General features: G+C 44.2%; 1 protein-coding gene across 4 annotated transcripts in view; it reads right to left on the minus strand.

Annotated features, from left to right (window-relative positions):
* Positions 1 to 20,985: 20,985 nt before the first annotated feature.
* SMAD6 (SMAD family member 6) overlaps positions 20,986 to 24,980 on the minus strand; it is a 73,112-nt gene continuing 69,117 nt past the window's right edge. For 3 of the 4 annotated variants that reach the window (XM_005300727.5, XM_042856563.2, XM_005300726.5), the window contains one exon: positions 20,986 to 21,896. In XM_005300727.5, coding sequence (XP_005300784.2) covers positions 21,355 to 21,896 — 542 coding nt within the window. In that variant the 3' untranslated portion in view covers positions 20,986 to 21,354. The remainder of the gene's footprint in view (positions 21,897 to 24,980) is intronic. The other variant, XM_005300728.5, reaches the window with a different exon arrangement.

Genomic DNA, 24,980 nt, shown 5'->3' on the forward strand with positions numbered 1-24,980 from the left:
AGAAGAAAAACATGCTTAATTCCCTAGCATTTGAATCATTTAAGTGTTTGCCAAGAATGGGTCTCCCTCGTTACAGTTCCATAATTCTTCAGTCCTTTAAGAGTTTAACTCGGACACATCATTTCAGTAATAATTAACTGTTAACTGCGCAGGCTCTGAGTACCCTTAAGTCCTATGTGTTCAAGCTTGGCATACAATAATGAAACTAATGGCATTTTGATGTTCAGTCTGTTTCATTTGTTACACTATTTAGAAAAAAAAATAAAAGGAAGGGAAGCAGTTTGCAGAAGTCTGAGGGTTTTTTTTTCCTCTCCCCCTTTAGATTTGGAGGGTGAGCATTCCTCTCCCAGCAGATATCATGTATGTTCTTTGTAAACTGGCTTGTGGTTTCGATCCTGTGCTCCTAAGCAGCATCCACTGAAGTGTCAAGTAACCCCACTGCCACAAAACAACACACAGCGCATGCTCAGTGAAAATGGTTTCAGATGTTCGGCATTAACCAACAGAATCTCAGAGTTTTCACTTAGCCCTCAGCCCTCATTAGGTGTTGGGAATGGTTTTCCTCAACATTTACACGCATGGGAGGAAAATTGGTAGCTCTGACTGATGCCTACCGATACACGTACTGGCAATCAGATTTGGAACAACTCTCCACTCTGGTGGTGCATTGCTAAGATCTAACACCTTCCTTGAATAATTTTTTTTTTTTAAGAAGTTCATCAAAAAGTAGAAGATACTAAAGATTTTTGGAGAGAGGCCTGAAATAAACCAGGAATAATCATGAATGATTTACATTTGACAACAAGCAGAAGAAAGAAGACACTCCCTCAACAAAACAGCTGGCCTACACAATTAGAGCAGAAAGGATTACCAGTGGTTAGGTCACAAGCCTAGAATTTAGGAGACCTGGGCTCATGTACCTGCTCAGCCATTCATATCCTGCTTGGCCTAGGACAAATCACTCTGTCTCTGTGCCTCTGATCCCCATCTGTAAAATGGGGATGATAGCATTGCCCTACCTCACAGGGTTGTTGTGAAGATAAACACATTCGGTGCTCAGACTAGGGTGATGGCATTTAAATTCCATGGATAGAGAGAATTGCATCATCTTCCACTGCAAGAGCGTCTATCGGTCAATACTGCAAAATGGGATTAAAAAACCCACCATACCCCAATCCTGCAAAAACAAGCAATGCTTAAGTTTACACCCGGGTAATCTGACACGAGTTAAGCACGTGCTTAAGTGTCTTCAGGATCAGGGTCTAAATTTCCTAGAATCTACAGGAGCGCCCCCTTCCCCCACCCCATTTTCTTTTCCCTGTATTTGTCCTAGCTGCGCATTCTCTGCTCTGAAACGATGGCAGATCAAAGGAATTGCCATGGTGACAGAACGTGCTTTCACCTGGCCTGGACAGCTGACTAACAGCGAAACAACTGTACAGGCTGCAATCAGTGCAAATAGTTACTGATGTTACACGCACTCCCGCTGAGGCGCCAAGTGTTATGGCTATACTACCCGTGTGTGGGGGTTAAGAGAGAACCTTAGCCTGGGAGCTGAAGTTCCTGTTGAAGAGGTCCCAGTGGCACTATAGGTCACATAGGTCCCAGGGACATCAGGTTGTAGACCCTCTGTCTGGATTAAGAGAGTCCTTTTAGGAGTGGAATACCTATTCCCTTGTTAATAGAAAGCTCCCCCCATGACTTGCCGGAGACACTAGCGCTGGATAGCTAGCGGCCAGGATTTCTGCAAATGAACCACGGTGCTTTTCAGGACGGGTGTGAGGCAGGTGGATGACTGCTCTGACCCAGGCCCTGTGGGATGCATTCCAACACCGGTGCGAGTGCTTAGGAAACGTTTGGGCTGACGAGAATTTATACAGTGAGGGAGAGGGGCTGGGCTGCACCTCTCAGACACAACGCAAAGCTCACAGCCCAGGCACAGGGATCAACGGTGAACTTTTGGAGCCACCTTTACACTCTCCCCATTCAGGACTGCTGCCTTGTAACATGCAGCATCACAGGCTGTCTGTGTGTGAGAGTTGCCATAGCAACATTCACTACAGCCGCACCCCAGCATGCCCCCTACAGGAGGGTTTGTGGAGAGGACCCCGCAAGACAATCTGTGGCTGTCTTACTCAATTCCTGCCCCAGGGACCTACTATCCCAGTCTGATCTGGGGCTTTTGTGTCTCCCCTCCTGCCCCCAATCTGCAGTAGCAGCATAAGGGGGCCATAGCAGGAGGGACAACCCCTTCCCTAGTGTTTGCCTTCCATGAGGAGGCAGCAAAAGCTCAAGTTAGAGATTGTTTGGACAAGTCAATGAGATCCACTCTAGGCAGTTCTGTGCATCTTGCTCATATATGGAGAAAAATCCCATTAGTTTTCTTCCCTAACCAACGTCTACTTGTTTGCCTATCTGTCCTCAGACTGTGAGCTCCTTCTTGAGGACCTAGAAAGTATGTCACGAGTACTACTGTGGTGGCCAGAGAATCGCTATGTAATAACCTAAGAATACTGAGGTGTCATTGTTTTATTAACCCTGTAGGTGACCTGGTTCATGCTGGGCACGTTATTGTATGCTGGGTTATAGGACTTTCCCGCGCGACTGTGTTGTTCTAGCTTAATGGGGAACTGTGGGGAAAACAAACAGGGAAACAAACACAATGGGTCCAGATACATAACCTCCAAGACAAACACCTGGTAGCAATGACAAGACAGTGAGAGAAGCTATCAGTTTTGAGGATCCTGGATCCTGTCTCCTATGAAGATAGAAGCCTCACTTTGCCAGGCTGGGAGCCAGAGATCAAAGCACTCATCAGTTAAAAAGCCCTTCTGAGGAGAGGAGGGCAGGGGTCAACCGCCAGGGAGACCGGTTGACAAAGAGGTTCTCTACAGTCTGAAAGGATGGGTTTTCCCCCCCAAGGCTTATTGCTGCCTGGACCCAGGGAAAGGAAGGAGTAAAGGGAACACTGGTTTATATCTTTAAGATCTGTTTTCTCTTAAATGCTTTTGTTCTAAATTAACACCTTAGTCTAAGGTGGCTGTCTGGTCACTGTATACGTGTCATTGCTCCTGGAGGGAGAGGAAACACAGCCACTGAAGTCAGGCCTGCTGAGGTAATCATAGTTGATCACAGGGGGACATAACCCAGGACTCAGCCTAAGAGTGGGAGGAGTCACATGATTCCACCTCAAGAGAGACCAAAGCCAGGTGTTTGGGAGTGGAGAAAAGAGGGTGTCAAAGACCAGGAGGAGTTAGAGGTGCTGTTCACTGTGACAGCTACCACCACCAAATAATTAAGTTCTATGCTATGGATTTCATTTGTGGTTTACCAAACAGTCAACGGCCTGTGGACATAGTCCCACTGAATGCAACTCTATACATCCAGTGCAGATGTGATTTCAGAGACTGCATCATAATAGCTCTTGACTGTATGACAATAGTGCCCGGAGGGATGTGTGATACATTGTGTATACTTTCAGAAGGATTCCATGAGGAGGCAGTCCCAAACACTGCTGCAATGACAGCTAACAGTATGCTGTGGTCCCCTCTTCCCAAGCCCTGATCTGCAGTGTTGAAACGGCTGGTTGAATGCATTTCCCATACATAACAAAGATGCTATTGACCCATGTTGGTATCCCAACAAGAGAAATGCCACAGCTGTATACATGACACCATAACTGTTTAGCACCAAGTGGACATCCCATGCTCCTGTATCTGTGTCGATTTCCAGATTTTACAAGGATTCAGATGCCGAGACAGGAAAAGGACTGGAAAAAGCTTTCAGTGCATCAGGAATTCTGCAGCCTTCCCTCCTCTGCTTTCTATTTGTGGTTTGGAGTGGAAGAAGGGGTGGGTGTGGGGAAGAAGCAGCATGAAATATTCTTGACATTCCATGGAGTAAAAAACTTTACAAGAAGGGCCACCGTCATTAGACTTGGGAGCGAGGCACTTCACGGTTGTTAACCAGTGCTCAGCTCAGCCCACAATAAGATGTATTTTAGGGAATAAATGGGGGAGGGGGGAAGAATCTGCCATTTGAGAGGAAAGTATGTAGTGGAAAAGTTAAACCATTTGACAGACAAGTAGGAGGGGGAAGGGGTCGAAGCAAGACAGTCAAGCTTATGCAGACCAAGTCATGGAGCTCCTAATGCACTGGTCATGTCTGAAGGCAATCTTCATAACGAGAAATTCCTAGTGCCTTAGCCACAAGAGCAGCCTGAACCTCAGGATAGCGGAGTTCAATTCCAAGCTCTGTCACAGACTCCTCGGGTGACCCTGGCCAAGTCACTTAGTCTCTGTCAATTCCCCATTTGTAAAAACAAGAATAATGAGAGACTCCCCCCTCAACCCTCTTTTTGTAGTCTTGAGTATTCAGGCCTTGATCCTGTAGTTTATAATGCGCAGGTACGGGAATAAACGCCTCCACCCCACTCAGATCTACCAGGTTGAACCCTGTCTGACAGATAAAGTAGTTACAATTATTTTTCTGCAATTGGTGGATAACTTATTCACAATTAATGTTTTCATTCAGCCAGCTGTGCTTACCAATAAACCTGGACTGATGCCAGGATTAATTATATCCTATACAGGCTAGAGACACTGCATCATCATCAAGCAGCATCTGGAGACACAGATGTGGTGCCTTCTATGCACACATGCACCAGTAGCGGCCATTGCACACCTCTGTACACAAACAGGCATGTACATAAAGGAATAACTAGAAGAGGCATGCAGAAAATACCCGCTACACACCAGTGCCTATGGCGTATTCCCACAATACCCTGGACAGCCATGTCAAAACACTCTGGTTGTGGTATTTCCCAAAGTAGTGTTTATTCTCTGGAAGGCAGTAGTGCTTCGTATAAAGACATTTTAGAATCACGACTGGCAATGGGGCTGCCACATCATTGGTGAAAGTATTGCTGTCAGAACAGCATCACAGGTGTAATATGGGCAACAGCAGACAAGAAAACACAGCCCAAGTTCCGAACACACGTCTCTTCTGAGGATTGCTCTGTAGTCCTCCAACGTGAGTCTGCTACTTCTTTCTTGATGTATGGTGAAAACAAGCGTGGGACTCGGACCCGGCCAACTGCAGTAACTGAGAAAACCAAAGCAATTCCTCATTTAAGGGTTCTTCTGTGTAGAGTATAAAAGTAATCCTCTTATTTTAATGCATACCCTTTCATTCCAAAGTGCACTACAAGCCAATGTGAAAAGAATTCCCAAGGATCACTTCACCCCCATTGCTGGAGAAACGCCTCTGGGGAGAAATGCGGTGCCCTAACCGTATATTGCAACTCTCCACTACAATTTAAGCAGCAAATACTTTATCCAAATAAAGTTCCACCGTGAAAAAGGAAGCCCTCTTATCTGAAAGACACCACCGCTGAGTGTAGTACCCCCAAGACTCAGGTTCCCTGGGTCATGCTAGACCCAGATCGGAATTTTGAAACTTGGACGTTTTTCTAGTTTTCTAAAACTTTAGTATTCAGAAATTTTAAAGACATTTCAGGAGCTTGGTGGGCACACATCCAGGATCCCCCTATATTTCCATCCTTCCTTCTTTCACTGCCCTCAAGTGCCCTGCTTTGTGGCGATTCTTCTTCTGGCCATGGAGAAATGAGAAGATGCAAATGTTTTGCCATGGTATGGAACGGGAGAGTAGGAGAATCTGAACACTAGCGTTGCCTGGTAAAGAGCCAGAGTCAAATGTTAATAGATGCATTTTCATCATTCCAGCTTGCCTCAAGAACAATGGTGACTAAAAAATGTGAGCTGATGAGTTGCAAAGGTTCCATTCAGTTCATTAAAGAAATTAAATGTTTGGATGCTCATCTGATGCTTACCTGAATCTCATTGGTCTACAAATTGGACTGGATATCACCCAAGGAAGCCTGTACTTGTGAGATATCCTGTATTTCCTGGTCCTGGCTGAGAATACTGTGGGAAAAGCTTTTCTCACAGAACATTGGTGGCTCTACCTCTGGCCCCGACTGAAACCGGAAAACAGAGAGGCAGGAAAAACAGTTAAGCAACATTTTTTCAAGCCTCACAAAGAGTTGTCTGGGTTATTTTTATTTTATCCAAACCTGTTTGCCCACTAAAGAGTAACATTTAGCAAGTTATTCTGAGCAGAGCTAAGGAAAAAATCTACCTATGAGACTGAAATTAGTGAATTAAGCCAGAAGGTTGTGATTGAGGACATAGTACATAGGAATGCATCTTCTCTATGCCACACCCACAGGGATAGTCAATGGGAATCCCCTGTGTCGGATTGTCACTAGGCAATTAATGGCCAGAAAAACAAACAAACAAGAAGGGCCAGGAACCACTGAAATCTTGGGTTATAGACTGTCTCCATTCCCAAACCATAATTTCTCTTTCGGTCCTGTAAACATTCTTCATACTCGCTACCAGCCAACAAGTTCTCCACCCCCTTCACTGGGCTATGTTTTTAGTCCTGTCATCTGATGCCTTATGGCTCCCTATGTTTAAGCTGCATCCACATTCCCAGAGATTTGTTTTTGACCTTCGTCTTCCAAGCCACCGTTATCCACTGAGCTACTTTGTTTTGCAGCAGAGTGAGCAAAGCCGTTGTTAGAGGGTGATTTAGTGAGTCATATTTCCTCAAGAATTCCGGGAAATGCTTTTCTGCTTTTTAATGAGTAGAAGGTTTTTCTGCTGACTTCCATAGCCAAGCTAATAAAAAAAATGGAAAGGAATAAGAAATTCCAGGAGAACGAAGAATGGGATAGTAGGACGACGACTCTCTCGTGTTTGAATCTGTCCTAAATGGGAGAAGATAATTAGCCACATACATCTAAAAAAATAGCAACTGTCTATGCAATTTTTAGGAATGCATACGTCAAGAGTGTTCGCCAAAAATGCTTGCTTTTATGAAAAAGGAATGGTTTCACAAAGGCACAACTGTAAGAAAGGTTGTAATTTGCCCGAATAAAACTTAATTTGATCCATGAAATAGCTGTGGTTTATTGTGTAATATATGTGCTATGTGTTTTAATTTAATAGGATTCAGTATAATTGCAAACCAGTTCAGTTGCAGAGCAACTTTGGGTTGTTCCCACAGTGTACATCATACAGTTGCTACTTTGTGCCTGGTCATAAATCAGGAAAATAGAATAGGATTACCAACAAAGCAGCAAGAAAAGCTTCGTTGAAGAGCAACAAGATAAAACATTCTAGAAAAGCAGGAATAAAACTACTTGGTATGAAATAACCCTTGGTGATCAATGGTGAACTGCAGTGTTGCACTGAGACACTTTCCTAGATCTGATCATAAAGACCATAGGGACCCATAGGGAAATTAGAACTAGAATACCACAAGGCAGCTAAGCAGTTACCTTCAACCATTTAGGGCAGGCATTTTGAAAGGCAATAAGGCAATTAGCCACACAAGTCCCATAGAAAATCAATGGGTGCCAGTTGGGAGCCTCACAGCCCTTGTGCCTCTGAAAATCTCCTCCTAAAGACACATAGGTCTCTGAAGGAGGATTTCTTACACCTCAACAGTGAGGCGGGTGTATAACACACGTGCCCGGCTTTCAAGAGCCAAGATATGTGCAGGGGAGAAAACTCCAGTCCTCCTATGCTATGAAAGAAGGGATCAGGAAGGAAAGAACAGCAAAGGGAGCAGTGAAGAAGTCCCATACTACTCCTAATTTCCCCTTTCCCCGTTACACTGACTCCTCTTACCTTCTTTTCTCTTGATCTTTTACTACTTCTAACTGTCCAATTTCTCCTTTAAATACAGCATGTTAGGAGGGCTCTGAACAAGCTCCATAAAATGGCATGAAGCAACCAGCTGTGACATATTAGTATAACAACTACAGCCGTTTGACTGGCGTGCTCGGCTTCCTTGCGTGATTTTTCATAAGTTCAGCAATTCAGCGCACCTAGTAGTCTCCAGAAAGGAGAGGAGAGAGAGGTTTCTTCCTGGGTTATTTCAAATCCAAAATTATTTTTAATAAAGACTTGCATTATGGTAGCAACTAGAAGCTGCAATCGAGATCAGAGGCACATTAAACCAGATGCTGTACAGACACTTAAGGCCTGGTCTACACTAGAAAATTAACAGAGGGTCCTGTGGCACCTTTAAGACTAACAGAAGTATTGGGAGCATAAGCTTTCGTGCCTTGCATCTGAAGAAGTGAGGTTTTTACCCACGAAAGCTTATGCTCCCAATACTTCTGTTAGTCTTAAAGGTGCCACAGGACCCTCTGTTGCTTTTTACAGATTCAGACTAACACGACTACCCCTCTGATACTAGAAAATTAGGTTGGCATAACTACCCCAGTCCGGAGTGTGAAAATTCCACACCCCAAGCAGTGTCATTAAGCTGACCTAAGTCAGCACTAGCTGTCCCATCGGCATAGGTAGTGTCTACACTGAAGCACTAGGCTGTAGTATTTTAAGTGTAGACAAGCCCATGGTAAGAGACAGTCCTGCCCTGAAGAACCTACAATCTAATGAGACAAGACAAAGGATAGGAGAGGAAAGAGTGGACTAGACAAGGGAAGTGTCTTGCTCAACGTCACACCTGCAGAACTGAACCCACGTCTCCTGACTCACAATTCAGCACCCTACCCTTAAAATGGCTTACAGTAAAATAACAATTGAGGTAGCTAAGTGACAGCAGTGTCTGCACCAGCCCCATCTTTCACAGAACTCCCACGATGAACCAGAACTACTCATTTTCTGGCTCCTATAAATTTGATACTACCTAGATAAATGCATTCTTGTCAAGTACAAAAAAATGTATATGTTAAAGGTTAAACTATATTTAACCTTAACTCTGACCCACAAACTGGTCACTAATATATATGGTACCTAAATGTTTTCTTTGAGAGGATACTTTTAAGTGAAAATAGATTACCAGTTAATATATTTTGTCAAACTGGCAGTTGGACATGTTTGGTAAAGTACTTACAACATTCTCAAGAAGAAAGCAGTTATGTGCGCCATATAGTGGGAGGCAGTGCTGCTTAGTGGAGAAGGCTCTGGAATAGGGGACTCAGCAGTGGTAATAAATAGCCAGGAGATCTTGAGGTTCTAGCCTTGGCTTTATTAAACTGTTAATAAACTGTTAAGTATTCATATCCTAGTAGCAATACCAAAATCCTGACTGAAACCCCACTGTACCGGGTGCTGCGCAAACCCAGATCAAAGACTGTTCCTGCCCTGCATGGCTCACCACCTCTGCCGTTGGCTTTGGGCAAGTCACTCCAGTGATCCGTGCCTTGGTCTCCCCATTGGTAAAAGGGGAATAACTTGCCCTCCTTTGGGGAGGACTTTGAGACCTACAAATCTATAAATGCTGAGCTGTATTCTGAGGAATTATGTACATCGTTACCAATGGAAGTCAAAATCGTGTATGTTTATGGCCTTGAATTTGAGGCTGATCAGTGCAAGTCAGTAACTTAAGTAGTTGCCATTAGCAACCTTAACTGGGGGGTTTTAATGAAGGGGAGGAGGGTTGTTGTTGTTTTTTTTCAATCTTTTATTTGTTGCTTTTGTATAGGTGCCTGGATATTGCACTGAGCTACATTAAAAGAACACAAAGGCTCTGATCTATCCAACACATGTCCTAGCATAGTCCCTGTGCCCACACAAAGTCACCAAACCCAGCCACTTAATAGCAGGGACACGGTCCTGCAGATAAGCACAGTGCTTCTCACTACAAACATTTTTGTTTCCCACTTCGCGCCCCCCCCCCCTTTTTTTAAATATAGATACCGATGCAGGACCCAGAGGCTCAGCCTCTCTCGAGTCTGCAACATGCCACTCCAGGAAGCATAAAGCAGATTTAAAGCTGGCTTAAGTAGCTAACTAAGGATTCCATTTGCACTGGAAAAGGAAAAGTTATTTTCAAATCAAATGAGTAACGTGCATCAAAGGCAGGAACGACAAATGTCTCTCTCACTGCAGGTGCCTGCTTCCCCAACTGCCTCTAAAGGGGAAAACATCCATTTTCTTCTCCAACAGTTTGCTTTGCAGCAATTAGTTGATTCAAAATCAACATATTGAACAGTTTGTTTTTTAAAAGGCAGTTTTATCCCATTTAAAGGGATCCTCTCAAGTCACTACACTCCTCCTACATGTTTTTGCTAAACTTCATACAAGAAGAAATATTAATTCAATGTTTTTGATTCCACTGAAAACAGTTTTGTTCTTTAATTTGGACTTTCCACTGCAATATTGGAAATGGGGGACTAATTCTGCAGTCAGATTCCCACTGGGGGATTCATGCCTGGGCAGATCTGACCGCAGGACCCAAAGTATAACTTTGTGATAGTGCCTGAAAACCAGAAAAGGCTCCAAACCGCTTCCTCCCCATCTACACTGTCGTTAAATTGTGTCAACCCTAGTTCAGTGGGCTCAGCTGCAGGCAGCCATTTATAGTAGTGAGTACATTTTCCTAACAAGCTTCCGTCTTAAATGATAATTATTTCCCAGCACACACATTTATTTTAAAGACAAATGTGAATGATTTTAAAGTGGGTAAGTACAATCCAAGACAGTTTTACACCCAACTGTTTCATATGCTCCACCTATCATCTCAGATGGCACTGGACAAGAAATAGCTGGAGACCTTCATGTTGAGAAAAGTAACTCTTAGATGTAGCAAGTTGATTGATCACATCACGGAGTTGCACAAAAACTTTTGGAGGACTGCTATGCTCGGTACATACTTATTTTATCCTAGGCTCCCAAATCATTGCCCTAGCATTCATCTTTTAACAAAAATGGCTAAAACAAACTGTTCTAGATAGAAATGGTAAAAAGTCTGTGACAGTGGACCAGAGGAAGTTGCTGCTAGCGGTAAGCCAGGAATTGCACTTCAACCCAAGTCTGTGATAGGCTTTGGAGGTTAATTTTTCTGTATTAGAAGAGGCTCTCTACCACCATAGAATAGACAGAGCCGACTACAGCCTGGCCTTTCAGGCTCACCTCTCAAAAGCACCCTCGATAAGTAAAAGTGAAGAAAGAGGGACAAATTCTGCTCTCATTAACAAGGGAGAAGCTCCCTTTGAAACGTAGACAGTTGCATCTACCAAAGACTTTGAAGAGCAGTAACATGGAGGTGTAACTAAAAGTAATAGAACAAAAAAGGAAAACAGGCTGAATGTCAGGAGACCTTTCCTGTCAGCGAGGACTACCAGACTGCAAAACAGTCTCCCAAGAGAAAAGGGGGAAGCCCCATCACTTGAGACATTTCTAGGACTGGACAGAGCACGAGAAAAATCAATACAAGAACAATTCTGCTTTGGCAGAAAGATGGACTAGATCAGTGGTTCTCAACCTTTCTAGACTGCTGTACCCCTTGCAGGAGTCAGATTTGTCTTGTGTACCCCCACGTTTCACCTCACTTAAAAACTACTTGCTTAAAAAAAATCAGACAAAAATACAGAAGCGTCACAGCACACTATTGCAGAAAAATTGTTGACTTTCTCCTTTTTATCATATAATTATAAAATAAATCAATTGGGATATAAATATCGTACTTACATTTCAGTGTATGGCATATAGAGCAGTATAAGCAAGTCATTGTCTCATGAAATTTTACTTTGTACTGACTTTGCTAGTGCTTTTCATGTAGTCTATTGTAAAACTAGGCACATCTCTAGATGAGTTGATGTACCTACCCCTTGGAAGACTTCTGCGTGTCCCTGGTTGAGAACCACTGGACTAGATGACCTAACAGGTCTCTTATCTTCAGCTAACATGTCTTGCCCATAAGAGTCACCAGAGAGCAAAAAGTAGTTGCCTAAAAGTGAACCTGCCATCAAAAGGGAGTTTACTTACCTTATTGTGTCTGGAGTTCTTCGAGATGCATAGTCCCCATCTGTATTCCACTGTGGGTACATATGCTCTCCCAGCATTCGAGACTGGAGAATTCTCACAAGCAACGCCTGGCCCACACCTGTGCCCTTGCTCTCCTCCTGTTCCACATCTTGGGTAAGAGGGGCAGAGGGGAGCAACTGCCTCTCCAGTTCCTTCTTTACTGCAAAGCCAGTCATGATTCAAAGCAGAGGGCAAGGGGGACAAATAGGGACCAGACATCTTACAGAACTCCAGTAAGGTAAGCAACTTCCCTTTCTTCTTCGAGGGTTGGTTCCTATGTGTATTGCACTGCAGGTGACTGACAACCAGTACTCAGAAGAGAAGGGGGTGTAGCTGCTTGCAGAACTGCCATCCCAAAGGATGAGTCAGTGGAGGCCGCTTTGACCAGGGCAGAACGTTTCAAGTGTGGATGGATCTCCAGGTAGCTGCCCTGCAAATATCAAGCAGGGGCACCTCGAAGTGATGCTACCGAGGAATGAGCTTTTACCCCACCTGAGGAGGAAGGTGGGCCAGTTGGTAAAGTAGGATCAGTTCTAGACACTGGAGGATTCCAACTCAGGCCATGCGGCAATAAAAAGGGACTGGAGAAGCGTGGGTCCACACTGCCTCACGTACCCACGGTGCAGAGCACAAGGAGAGCGGAGGTGCAGACAACTGGACACTGCTTGCAAGAATTCCCTGCTCTCAGGTGCATGGAGCTCATGCATACCCAGAGTGCAATACACACAGGGACCAGTACTTGAAGAACCAGTGCCCTGTTTTGCCCCAGAAAGCAACTGGAACCATATTTCCCTCTGATTTTATTTTTAGACCACAGGACAAATTCTGTCCAACCCAGCCTACATACTCTGCTGCCATGGGATACAGCATCCAGACCTGTGCCATAAGAGGGATAGCTCAGTGGTTCGAGCATTAGCCTGCTAAACCCAGGGTTGTGAGTTCAATCTTTGACGGGGCCATTTAGGGATCTGGGGGAAAAAATCTGTCTGGCGATTGGTCCTGCTTTGAGCAGGGGGTTGGACTAGATACCTCCTGAGGTCCCTTCCAGCCCTGATCTTCTATGATAAGGGACCAGGGGATATTCTCCAAGTACAGCACTGCCATAAATAGCCCGTAAGTTCACCCCTTGAAAGCTCCAGTCCACCTGGGCCCTTCTCTCTCTGAGCCACGCCTTCAGAAATGTGCCTCCTGGAGACAACACAACCCCAACATATTCTCAGAGCCGGAGTGACAGGGGAGTGCAGTAACAGCAGTTACTTTGGGTGTAATGCTCTTAGTCACACCAATGCCAACAAGAGGGAAATTAGACCCCTGATTCCCAATCATTTCAAAGCACGAGGTAAATACATCTAGTTGTAGAGTTCACTATTCTGGGCTAACGGATGTCTGCTTCTCCAAGCAAGCTAGCCACGTAAACTAGATAGATCCATCCTGACCGCTCATCGTTTGCCTCAGACCCTTCCCTCAGGATTAAGCTAGTGTTCCCTGCAATTACCACGGGCAGTGGGTGAAGCTTCCCCTTGGCTCGGGCGAGGGGGTGGGAGGAGCTGAGAGTTCCGTCAGGGCCACTGGTTGCGTGGGGCACGCGGGAAGGGGCTGAGAGCTCAGCCCTGGCCGGGGTCAAACTCTCACTCTCAGCTAGGACCATGGCAGATCTCTCTGCCCTGGCTAGAGCTCAAGCCCCTCTCCATTCCACTCCTTCCCCCGCAGCCCTGCCTCATTCCACCCATGTGACTAGGGAGGAGCTACAATAGGGGCCTATAAAATCATGAATAGTGTGGAGAAAGTGAATAAGTGTTATTTACCGCTTCACATAGCACAAGAACCAGGAGTCACCCAATGAAATTAATAGGCAGCAGGTTTAAAATAAACAAAATGAAGTATTTCTTCATGCAATGTACAGTCAACCTGTGGAACTCATTGCCAGGGGATGTTGTGAGGGCCAAAAATATAACAGAGTTCAAAAAATAATTGGGTATGTTTATGGAGGTTAGGGCCATCAATAGCTATTAGCCAAGATGATCAGGGATGTAACCCCATGATCCAGGTGTCCCTAAACCTCTGACTGCCACAATCTGAGACTGGATAACAGGGGATGGATCACTCAATTACCATTTTTGTTCATTCCCTCCGAGGCATCTGGCACTGGTCACTGTCAAATGGACCATTGGTCTGACCCAGTTCGGCTGTTCTGTTCTTACTGATTTTGCAACACACAGGGGAGCTTCCTGAGTGTGGCACTGGTGTTAGTGAGAGGCACGTAGCCCTATTGTTGTAGTTAAGCATTCCTAGTATTCGGTATTTGTCCCATCCTAAATACAAGTAATTTCTCATCAGGGGTGGGGGACGATAAACTTTCCTCGTTTCCTGCCATGGTGCCATCTATACTGGTTGTCAAGGGAAGCCAGTTCTGGAGAGGATTTTCCTGTCCTCTTCAGCAAATAGTCAATTCGTGCATTGAGGGCAGGAGAAGAGAGAATAGCGCTAGGGTGGTGCCATGCACACGAGACGAGTTCTCTTCCCTGTGCCTCGTGTCATGGGGCAGCCCTGCCTGGGGCGCTTAGTGGCAGGCTGCAGCACCACCGGCATTTGCCTCAGTTTACGCTTTTCATCCATGAAAGGAACAGTCTTTCAGGGCCTGATACGAGCCCATCTACGGTCACACACTATTCATAGCCGCAAGTGCAGTAGCGCCTCACTACCCCTGTAGTAAAACCATTTCCCAGTTCCCGCAGTAAACCTCTAAAGATATAGCAGGTTTTCCCAGTCCCCTCTCCAGAGACATCCCTACCAAGTCACCTCTGTTCCTTTGGACCTCACCCTCCAGGGCTCCCTGCCTGAGAGCAGCCAGTCTGCCCACAGCCCTTCACTCAGCTCCCTGCGGGTTCCAAGCCCTACGCCTCCCTACCCAAGTCCTACTGTGCTCAGGGGGATCCACCCTCCCGCAGCAACCCCTCCTTTCTTCTAGGCTTGGCTTCCCCCTGACCAGGTTGGATCTTCCCCTTTCCCTTAGGGGCTACTGTCCCAGCCTCCTGCTCGTCCGGGGCTCCCAGCTTTGGGCAGTCCTCACCTGCGCCTCCTTCAGCTCAGACTCACCCAGGCTTCCTCCCTCCCTCCAGGGCTCCATTGCCTTAGGGGTCAACTGACCCAGTCATGGGAGCACCGGCCTCTTCCTTCTTAAAGGGACAACATCAGCCTGTGATGCCCTCAAACAATTCAGGCAGGAGAGAGCCCATTTCCCTTAGGAAGAACATGGCTGACCCTACATTAAATGACAAGCATACAATGTCCAGTTAGGAAATGGGTCAAAATTTCCCAGAGGGGCCAAAACCAAGCCCCCGCCAAGCCTTTAACCATGGTTTCTAGAGTGTCTATGCAGCAACTGGAGTCCCCAGCGCAGCCCACAATCAAAGATACAAATGTGTCTTTGCCCTGATCTTTTGCGGTCAGGAATCTGAGTGCTTTGCTAGGTGAACAACTACCAGACCCGTAGCATCACTGGTGACTGGCGGACCAGCCTGCCCCCCTCCATGTTGACTGCTTGGAAACCAGAGGGGGAGGGGCAGGAGCACCAGAGTAAACAAGGTGCTAGAGGACATTAACGCTTTACATGCTGCATTACCTAGACCCGCTTTGAACAGGGCTAGCGAACTCAGTCCTTACAACACCAACTTCCTCCCTCAACTGTGCTAGGGGGAGGGGGAGATTTACACAACACTGGCCTGGAGCAAACACAGCTGTTATTTGAAGCTTTAATTTGCATTACTGTATCATTTCTAGTGATGGGCCTGGATCCAGCCAGCCACCAAACTTTGGGGATCCTTAGAGCGGACCTTTGCTCTTGTAGTTCATTTCTACTTATGTCTGGTTTCTTTATTGGCACCCACTTTCAAGGCAAGATTTGAATATTTGCATTATACCCATTTAACTTTAACCAGAAGAGAACAACATGATTACTGCTTAGACAGATCTCAGGTTTTATAAGACCATCCCTCCCTCCCCATGGTACCAGCACTTTCCACACAAACACAAAAGTAATTATTTTCTTCCAGCAGGAACAAACTTAACTATGCATTTGGTCTCTGATTCAAGAACAAACAAGAACAGAAGACCCCTTACTTACCTTAAGTAAGGCAAAAACAATGTTGTTCCAACGGGGTCTGAGAGAAGCTAGGCTTGTATTGAGAGGAGCCTCGCACAACTGAAAATCTAGGTAACCCTACTATTAGGAACAGGTGGCTGTTGTCTTCCCATTTATATAGGGGAGTGTATGAGGCGGAGCTAAAGGCAGTTCTCCACTTAAACTCCTGCAGCTGCCTGCTTCAGGTTTGTGTGTGTCATGCATTTAGGGAGCGAACTCAATGTGTGATTGATTGATTGATTGATAGACGGACAGTCTCTTCCCACCCTGGGGAAGACAGATAGATTTACTGCCTAGCTGTGATTCAAATGCGTGTTTTGGGCTTGATAGTCAGTGTGTGACTCTTGGAAAATAACTGAGCGGGTTTAGAAGGCATTGGTGCTGAGCAGTTGAGTAACTAATAGCTCTGCTACAGAGCATAAAGTCAGTGTGAAAACAGGGGAGACTGGAAGATGTGGGAGGTTGGAACTGGAGTCCAGAGGTACTTGCTAGTTCAAATCCAGCCTGTTAGTAGTAAGCTCGTTTATCGCTAGATGGCTGCTTGGTCACCTGTGTGAAATATGTCTGTGGCCTCCCTCCCATTCCCAGAAAACAGGTGTCCAACTCCCCAAAAAAACACCACCACAGGTGACCCTTGTGCGTAGTTCTAGCTGAGGAAATCCAAATGTGAATAGACATGAAGACTGATTTACCCTCCCGCCCTGAAAGCTGGTGCCTCTCAGCTAGGATTGAAGCACACTGGCAGTACGTGCATTGGCTCACTCACTACCAAACGACATGAATCTAGAAAAGGAATACTGGTGAAATAAAAGCAGCTGAGGGTAGTCTCAGAAAAGGCAAAATGAGAAGCTTATTCACCTTCGTCAGAGGCCAGAGGGAACATTCTTTTCTTTTTCATTTTTATCTGACTTCTGAAAACTATCGTGTTGAGGCTGGGTTTCTTGAACTTACAAAGCATGACTCATGAAGTGACTAGAAGTGAGTTCTGGGTGGTCTGATTACAAGGTCTTTTTAACACGACACTGCTTGAAACCACAATGAAGGCTGTTGGAAGTGCTGATTTATAGTTACCAAACAACCATCAGGTTCAAAAGTAGTGCAGGGGCTTGAGTTCACAGAAGATTTAACTTAAGCACAGTGAGAATCTAGAACAGGGTAAGGACTAAAAGGTCCTAGTTAAATATATTAAAGGACCCAACTTGGCAGTGAAAAACAAAAGTGGATGTCTTAGTTCATAGCCTCTTCCTAAAACCTAAATCACATTTCAAGAGTTGCTGTCAACTGAAATTGGATTCCAGATTTATTCATGGAAAAGTGTGCATGAAATTAAAAAACAAAAACAACCCCCCCTAAATGTAACTGTTCCATTGCACCCTGGGAACCTGATCGCTACCATTGTGCTATTTCATGAGGAGCTGTGATACGGGCCAGGAATTGGGTTCAAGGAAAAGCCACTAACATTGTCCAAGCTGAGTGAAGTGCAAAAATAAAACAGCAGGAACAGGGCCCAGTAAATGGGATGTCAGAAATTCATTCTATTTTATAAAGCCAAGATGTTGTTAGTATCCCAGGTAATGACGTTACAAATAGATGGAACCTGACTCTGCCGGGCTGTGTCTAGGAATTGATTTACACCTGTCGGAGGTAAAGCTATCCAATCAGAATGGTAGCATAGGCCTCAAAGGATGACAGCAGGGGCAGTGCAGTGGAGAATCAGGCCCGTGGTTTTCATCTGGCCAGGGAGGATAGGAGTATGTCCTATGGCATTCTACACTATGGCAAGTTCATCTTTATTACTGGGCAGTGGCCTGCACAGACCTTGGGTCCTGGGTACTTCAGTGATACAGAAGTGCATGCTGGGACTTGTAGTCTCCACAGGCAGAACCTGATCCACATCAAAGGTTAGAGGTAGTACAAACTGATCTATTTTATGGAAGCTCCTTTGGGCTTCTGGTAAACTGCCATTTTGGACCCCCATGTGAAAAAATGTGGGTGCCCTGCTTAAAAGGAGACCATCAGCTACTAAAGCCCTAAATACAAGCATGATAAAAAAAGAACAAGTTTTATACAATGTAGCACTGCAATTGTTCTCGTGACATGAAAGAGTAAATGAATAATGGAAACAGGAAGGGTTTTGGCTTGGGTTTTTTGTTGTTTGGATTTAAAATATCCCCCATACTGTTTTATCCAAACCCGGAGGAATTTGCCAGTACATGTGAATTAGAAAATGAAACAAACCACTCTTTTTTCATTGCTCAGACCGACTAAAATGCATGAAGGCTGGAGTTTTTCAAATGGGCAGAGGCATTCAGTGTCCAACTCTCATTGAATTTCAGTGGGATTTGGACTGTAACTATGAAGAAGGCAAAAAGAACTTTGAAAAAGGTAAATATCATAAATGGTGAACAGTAAATTAGACTTTTTTTTAAGTTAATCAAAGTTACTATCAGAAATGGAATGAGGGAGAACTGTTCTTTTTTTAAGTGACACAATATGAAAGTGGCCTTTTAAAATACTGCATGTGCCAGATGTAGCCTGTAATGTAGCTGGTATGGCCTTATGCAACAAAACTAGGCAAAAAGAAAAAGATCAGTACAATATCTCAAGAGCTGGCTTTAACTGATGGTTACATGTTTTGACACCATCCCGACAACAGTTGTAAAATAAACAGAAAAATAATGATGTAAAATATTAATATTTATGCTGCATGACATCAACCAATCTGGTCCCAATTAAAAATAATTTAAAGCATGATTATAGTTTGAAAAGTGACTGTGAAAATGGCACCGTGGCATTCCACGCTTGTGGCTCACTGACTTCCCAATCAAGTTTGCTTATTTTACAAGTGAGAAGATTTTTTTTTCTAACTGCCCAAATATCATAACGCCAGGATATAAATATGTGGTACACCCAAACCTTGATGCAGTTCTGGCCGACTCATAGCAAAAAAGATACATTAGAATTGGAAAAAGTACAGCGAAAGGCAACAAAAATGATTAGGGGTACAGAACAGCTTGCACATGAAGAGAGATTAAAAAGACTTCGACTGTTCATCTTAGAAAAGAGATGATTTAAGGAGGGAGACAAAGGAGGTCGATAATATGATGAGTGGTGTGTAGAAAATGAATAAGGAAATGTTATATACTCCTTCCCATAAAACGAGAACCAGAGGTCATCCAATGAAATTAGTAGGCTGCAGGTTTAAAACCAACATAAGGGAGTCCTTCTTCGCACAACGCTGTCAACCTGTGGAACTCGTTGCCACGGGATGTTGTAAAGGCCAAAAGTATAACTGGATTCAGATGCAACTTCATGCTCTGGGTTGTCCCTAAATCTCTGACTGCAAGAAGCTGGGACTGGACAATAGGGGATGGATCACTCGATAAATGGGCCTGTTCTGTTCGGTCCCTCTGAAGCATCTGTCACCGGCCACAGTCGGAAGACAGGATACTGGGCTAAATGGACCATCGGTCTGGCCCAGTATGGTCGCCCTTATGTTATGACGGCAGCCTTGTAAATTCACCCTAGGATTTGAGAACTGAGCGGTACTCTGCCTGGCTTGTGCATCCTCACTCATTATTGCTACAAAAAATAATAAATTTGGTGTTTTTTTGATGTGCCTTCTAGTTTATTAATTTTTCGGGGTCACATTTTCAAGCTTTTCTCTGCAACTATGAGGGCTAGAAACGGACTTTTTAAAATGAAAGCTGAAATTCTCACCTCATCACACAGGACTTCAGAAACTGGGGATTTATGAAAACAAATACAGGGAGACTCCAAATAAACTGGCAAGAGGTAGCCACATTAGAAATGAACAATGCAATTATCAACTGTACTGATAACAATGCAGGAGCCAGAAAACTCTCAACATTCCCCCCCAGCTGGGTGGGCTTGGGCGTGCTAACAGGAATAAAAGGTAGGAAAATCATATCTTTCATCCAAAAAGTAAGCAGATTTTACCCTGAATTCACAAAGGGTGCAGATCTGCTAAGGCAGAAAGGGCCTTTTCTTCAGTCACTTTTCTGATCACAACTGCACCTCACAATCCAAATGTGATTACAACAATGCCCTGCAGTCTTAGCTTAGTGGCTGAGATATAGACTAGAAGAGTGGCAGTGCAAACTTCCCACCACCATGGGGCCAAAATGCCTCAACAGTGTTTCAAAAGTGACTAGAGATCTTGGGTGCCTCCATTTTTGGGTGCCTGATCTGAGACACTTAAAAGGCATATGATGTTCTCAAAAGGGTGCTCAAGCACTTTAAGAACATAAGAACGGCCATACTGGGTCAGACCAATGGGCCATCTAGCCCAGTCTCCTGTCTTCCAACAGTGGCCAATGCCAGGTGCCCCAGAGGGAATGAACAGAACAGGGAATCATCAAGTGATCCATCCCCCATCACCAGCTTTCTGAAATTCAGGCTACTTCAAGGTATATCAGGTTGTGCATTCCAAAATGGAGGCACCCAAAACTGCCAGTCGCTTTTTAAAATCTTGGGCTTCTTCACTAAGAACTGGAGAAAGACTGAATAGCTACAAGGCCTTGATACCGCAAACTGATCCCAGTGGACTTAGTGTTTTAGGATCAGGCCCCCGATTGTATTCTGTCCTTTCCATCAATCCTGTCACCCATTAATTTGCTAAATGTGTGTGTACGCACATACACACTTCACTACATCCCAACCAGCATACACAACTACATTTCTAAACAGATTTTCTTTAATCCTTTTTTCCACCCCCTTGATCTTGGCCTCCCTTCATGTATGAAGCACTGGAGACAACTGGAGCCCTCTAGTCAGAAAGGAGTTGATTTTTTAAAAATGAATTGGCATGGATTCGAGCCTGCAATCTTCACTCTGGAAAATCTAAATTGACTCCAGAATGCCTGAGGAGAGACTGCTCAGAACTTTATTTAAAGACAGAAAAATAACTGTTCTTCCCTCTTTGGAAAAAAAAAAAAAAGACAATAAAACCCCCTATAATGCGAATACTTTATTATCAATGAGTGACTGGTATTAGCTTTTTGTCTGGTATTAATAATATTTCAAAAAACCATACATCAAAATTAGGGCTTTCTCCTATTTTTGCTGTATAATTTTTTTAAATCCGTATTGTAAGAATTATATAAGCCAAAGTGCATTTTCCTTTTTTTGTCCATATACACATTGCACCATACATAAATAATTACATTGTAAAAATGACTCCATAATTACAAGTATAATATATATTTTCATATAATATATAAAACTTTATATTAAATCTAGGTAGATGATATTTGGAATAGTCTGTGTTTCTCGCTCTCTCTCGCTCTCTTTTTTTTCCTCCTTTCTTTCGGCAGAGGCTGATTGTTATCTATTGTTGCTGAGTAATATCTCCAACCAACAAGGACATGACGTGATGAACTGTCTCGAATAACATGGCCCCCATCCTTTAGCAAAGCTTATCCGAACGCTGTTTGGGTCGTAGGGCCCATCTGCATAATCCAGATCCGTGGCGTGTTGTAAGAGGCAAGACTTCTCGTAATCAAATACCTTTATCGAATAGCCAGGCATCACTTTGCGTACTATTAAAGTCCTACAATTGGGAATGTCCAGTGTTGGGGAGTTGACAAAGATAGGATGCTCACTGCGATTGTAGGCCCACACACCATCCGGTTCTTTGCTAAGTAAAATCCCATAGCCGATTTTACTTCGAGTCCTTCTAACAGTCTCACTCCTATTTTCCAGGTTTAGCTGTCCGAGGCAGAAGCCATTTCCTTGAGGTAGGTCATAAAATATACTGACAGACTGTTCATACACTGTGTAGAGGCGTCCCACTCGAGTCCGATGTTCCCAGTAGGCAACATTACACCAGTGGCTCTGCTTAATGGCATCAGGCGACATACTGGCATCTGTGGGGGAAAAAAGCAAAGACACATTCAAGGTTGCTGATATAGCATTGACCTATTTCAAGTCACACACGAATAAACAACCCATTTAATAATTACTATCGCTTGAAAATGACACAAGGAAAGAAGCCCCTATCTAAGTCAATCCCACAGCAGACCCTCTGTGCCTAGATCAGGGCCATCCAAACGGTCTAAGCTGTGGGCCATTCCAGCGACTTGTCAGGATCCCACAGATCCCATATATTACACTTTAACATTTGTATTGTGATAGCACCTAAAGGCCACAAGCAAACTTATTGTGATAGGTGCTATACAGACATATAAACAACAGGCCCTGCCCCCAAAGAATTTACAGTCCAAAAGACAAGACCTAGCAGGAGAATGATGCAAACCAAGAAGGCCAGACTGGGTGGTGGGTCGGGAGAAACAAAATAAAAATGTAACAGACGGTGCAAACTCTTAGCTGGTTAGTAGCACTGATTACAACTTAGCAGGCTGATCCTGCAACACGGAATCAGGTGAGTCATATTAACTCACATGATTAGTGACATTAACAGCCCCTTAAATTTTTTGGAGGAAGGGGAAACCTAGCCGACAGTAGAGATCTTCCTCTTTAACACATGGGTAGGGGTCAAGGAAACCAAAAGTCTCGGCATGCAGTGCTCTGTCTTGGGACACCGGAGCCTGGGATCTATAGCCTCCATGGTTTGCTTTTCAATGTTAAAGGTGAAGATGGTGACTCAAGTGCACGGTTTCAGACTTTAGTATCACACATATCTGCTGGCCAACTGCACTTTTCCTCAAGTACCAACAGAACCACAGCAAGTTCCTTCATGTTACCCCTGATGTCAGAGGAGGGGGGAAGCATTTTATCAGAATACCAGGGAATAAACTCCCATATTAACTTAAACATTAATATTCCCCTTTGACAATCTCGGAGACTAAAGGACACAAAATATCTGTGAAATTTCTTCCAACTCACTTTTGAAAACAGAAGTTACTTCAGCCAGGCCTTCACTTTCATAAACCAATGTACCTGGGTTTTCAAAGGCAAACTCATATTGACATGTAATGCATGGATATACCCATGAAATGTTATTACCTGTCAAGGTAAAGGATTTGAATGCAAGTATATTCTGGAAGATTTCTCCTAGCTAACAATCTTTGACAAAGGCTCTGGTATCATTAGTGAGAACAAGAAATGTGAGGCACCCTTTCATGCCAAGGGTATAATATTTTCCATAAAACTATACAAATATTTGTATATAACATTGAATTACTCATCTTCCTGACCAACAGGAAGGCCTCTTCCTTCTCTGAGCCATGTTGAATGAAGAATGGAGGTATTGGGACAGCTGGAGGCGCCTTTAAAGTTCATGCTTATCACTATTTACAGTGCCTCTAGAAACTGTACAGGAATTCACATCTCTAAAAGGGGCCCTAAAAGGTGAAACGGGCTCTTTCCAAACACGTAATCCTGATGCTTACAGGCTATTTTCCAAAAATCCACTCTGTGATTTCAAGGATGACCGTATAATAAACAGAGATTCTTCATCCATATTCTCCATTCTATTTGAGTCAGCTGCATTTCAATTAACTTTAGCTTAGATCTTCCAGCTATTACTGATATACAGCGTACGTGCTCCACGTCAGAGGTCTCTCGGCATTCAAAATACTAATGAAGTGCACAGATTAAACCCCTCAGAGGAGTGAGCGATGCATACTTTCCTTCACCTATACAAAGCTCTTCTTTAATGGAGGTTAACTCTGGAGTAAGATTTTTTTCTGCTTCAGATTTGTTTAGTCCTAAATGGTTTACTTTGTTGGCAAAACTATGTTTAGCTACAAGTGCCATGCTTAAATAAATAAGCAAACAAAAAATTAAAGAAAACAATTACTTCATTTGTTAGGGGACTGGTCTTTTCATAACCAATCTAAGTTGGCCACTTCTGTATAAAATACGCCTAACATTCTTGTTCTGGGCAAGGGTCCCAGAGCTATAAACCCGGCAAGGAGTTCTGCTTTGAGCCGGCCTTGTTCTATACCCTGCATTAAGCTCCCTGACAATATATCACAAGACCGTGGCCTGTTGACCTCTCTGCCTTCATGCCATCAAGTCTGATTAACTCACACACAGGGTGATGCCATTATTTTGCTTCAGAGACTCTATTAAGGCACTGGATTTAAAGCACAGGCCTACAGCCCCATTTCTTTTCATTCTCAAATTACACTGGAGTGGAATGGGCTTTCCTTCCCATTAACAGTCTTTGAATTAAGCTGCTTTGTTAGAGTTTAACTTGAGTTGTAACTATACAACTTTAATGGGGGGGAAGCGGGAAGGAGGAGAAAAATGGTGGGTAATTGGGCTTTTCCACCTCTAAACATAGAGCAGCCTGGCAAAAATCTGGCTGCAAGCACTGACTGCTGCAAGACAAGGACGGGGAATGCCCCTTTATGTGGACGCTCGTGAGCTGTCACACACCCCAACCTCAACAGAAGTATGAGAACGGCTCTCTCCATCCCCCATACATCTGTATATAGAATCTCCCAGACCCAACACACTCACACATCCACGTGAATGCCTGCCAGGCAGAAGCTCCAGCCCTGTTTCTACAGAGTCCCCACCCGGAGGTTTGAAGGCATTTTCATTGTGGGGAACGAGACCTGCTAGATGATTCCCTGTTGCTTAAGGTGGCTTATACAAAGGAGCGAGCCAGTGCTCAGCAACTACCAAAAATTCAGGGCAACATCCTGTCCCCATTGAAGTAAAGGGCAAAACTCCTGTTGACTTCAATGTGGCACGGAGTTCACCCTCAGAGTCCTCCAGCTTTTGAAACCTGTTTTCCAGCTTCCTCCATAAAAGGCTAGGCAGGGCTAAAAGCATCTTTTGGCTCCCTGACTGCTCTGGTTGTAAACAGGATTTCTCAGAAGCTGCACCCTCAGTAGCTCTAACACGTACACAAAAAAATTAGTCCGAGTGCCTTTGATAAGCAAGCTACTAAAATTTTGGATGAAAGACAAGGTAGGATCCTGGGGCTGAATTTACTCCTATATTACACAGGCGATGTACTTCAGACAAGATTCTTC

The sequence above is a fragment of the Chrysemys picta genome, chromosome 10 (genome assembly GCF_011386835.1).
Source record: "Chrysemys picta bellii isolate R12L10 chromosome 10, ASM1138683v2, whole genome shotgun sequence".
NCBI classification, from domain to species: domain Eukaryota; kingdom Metazoa; phylum Chordata; order Testudines; family Emydidae; genus Chrysemys; species Chrysemys picta.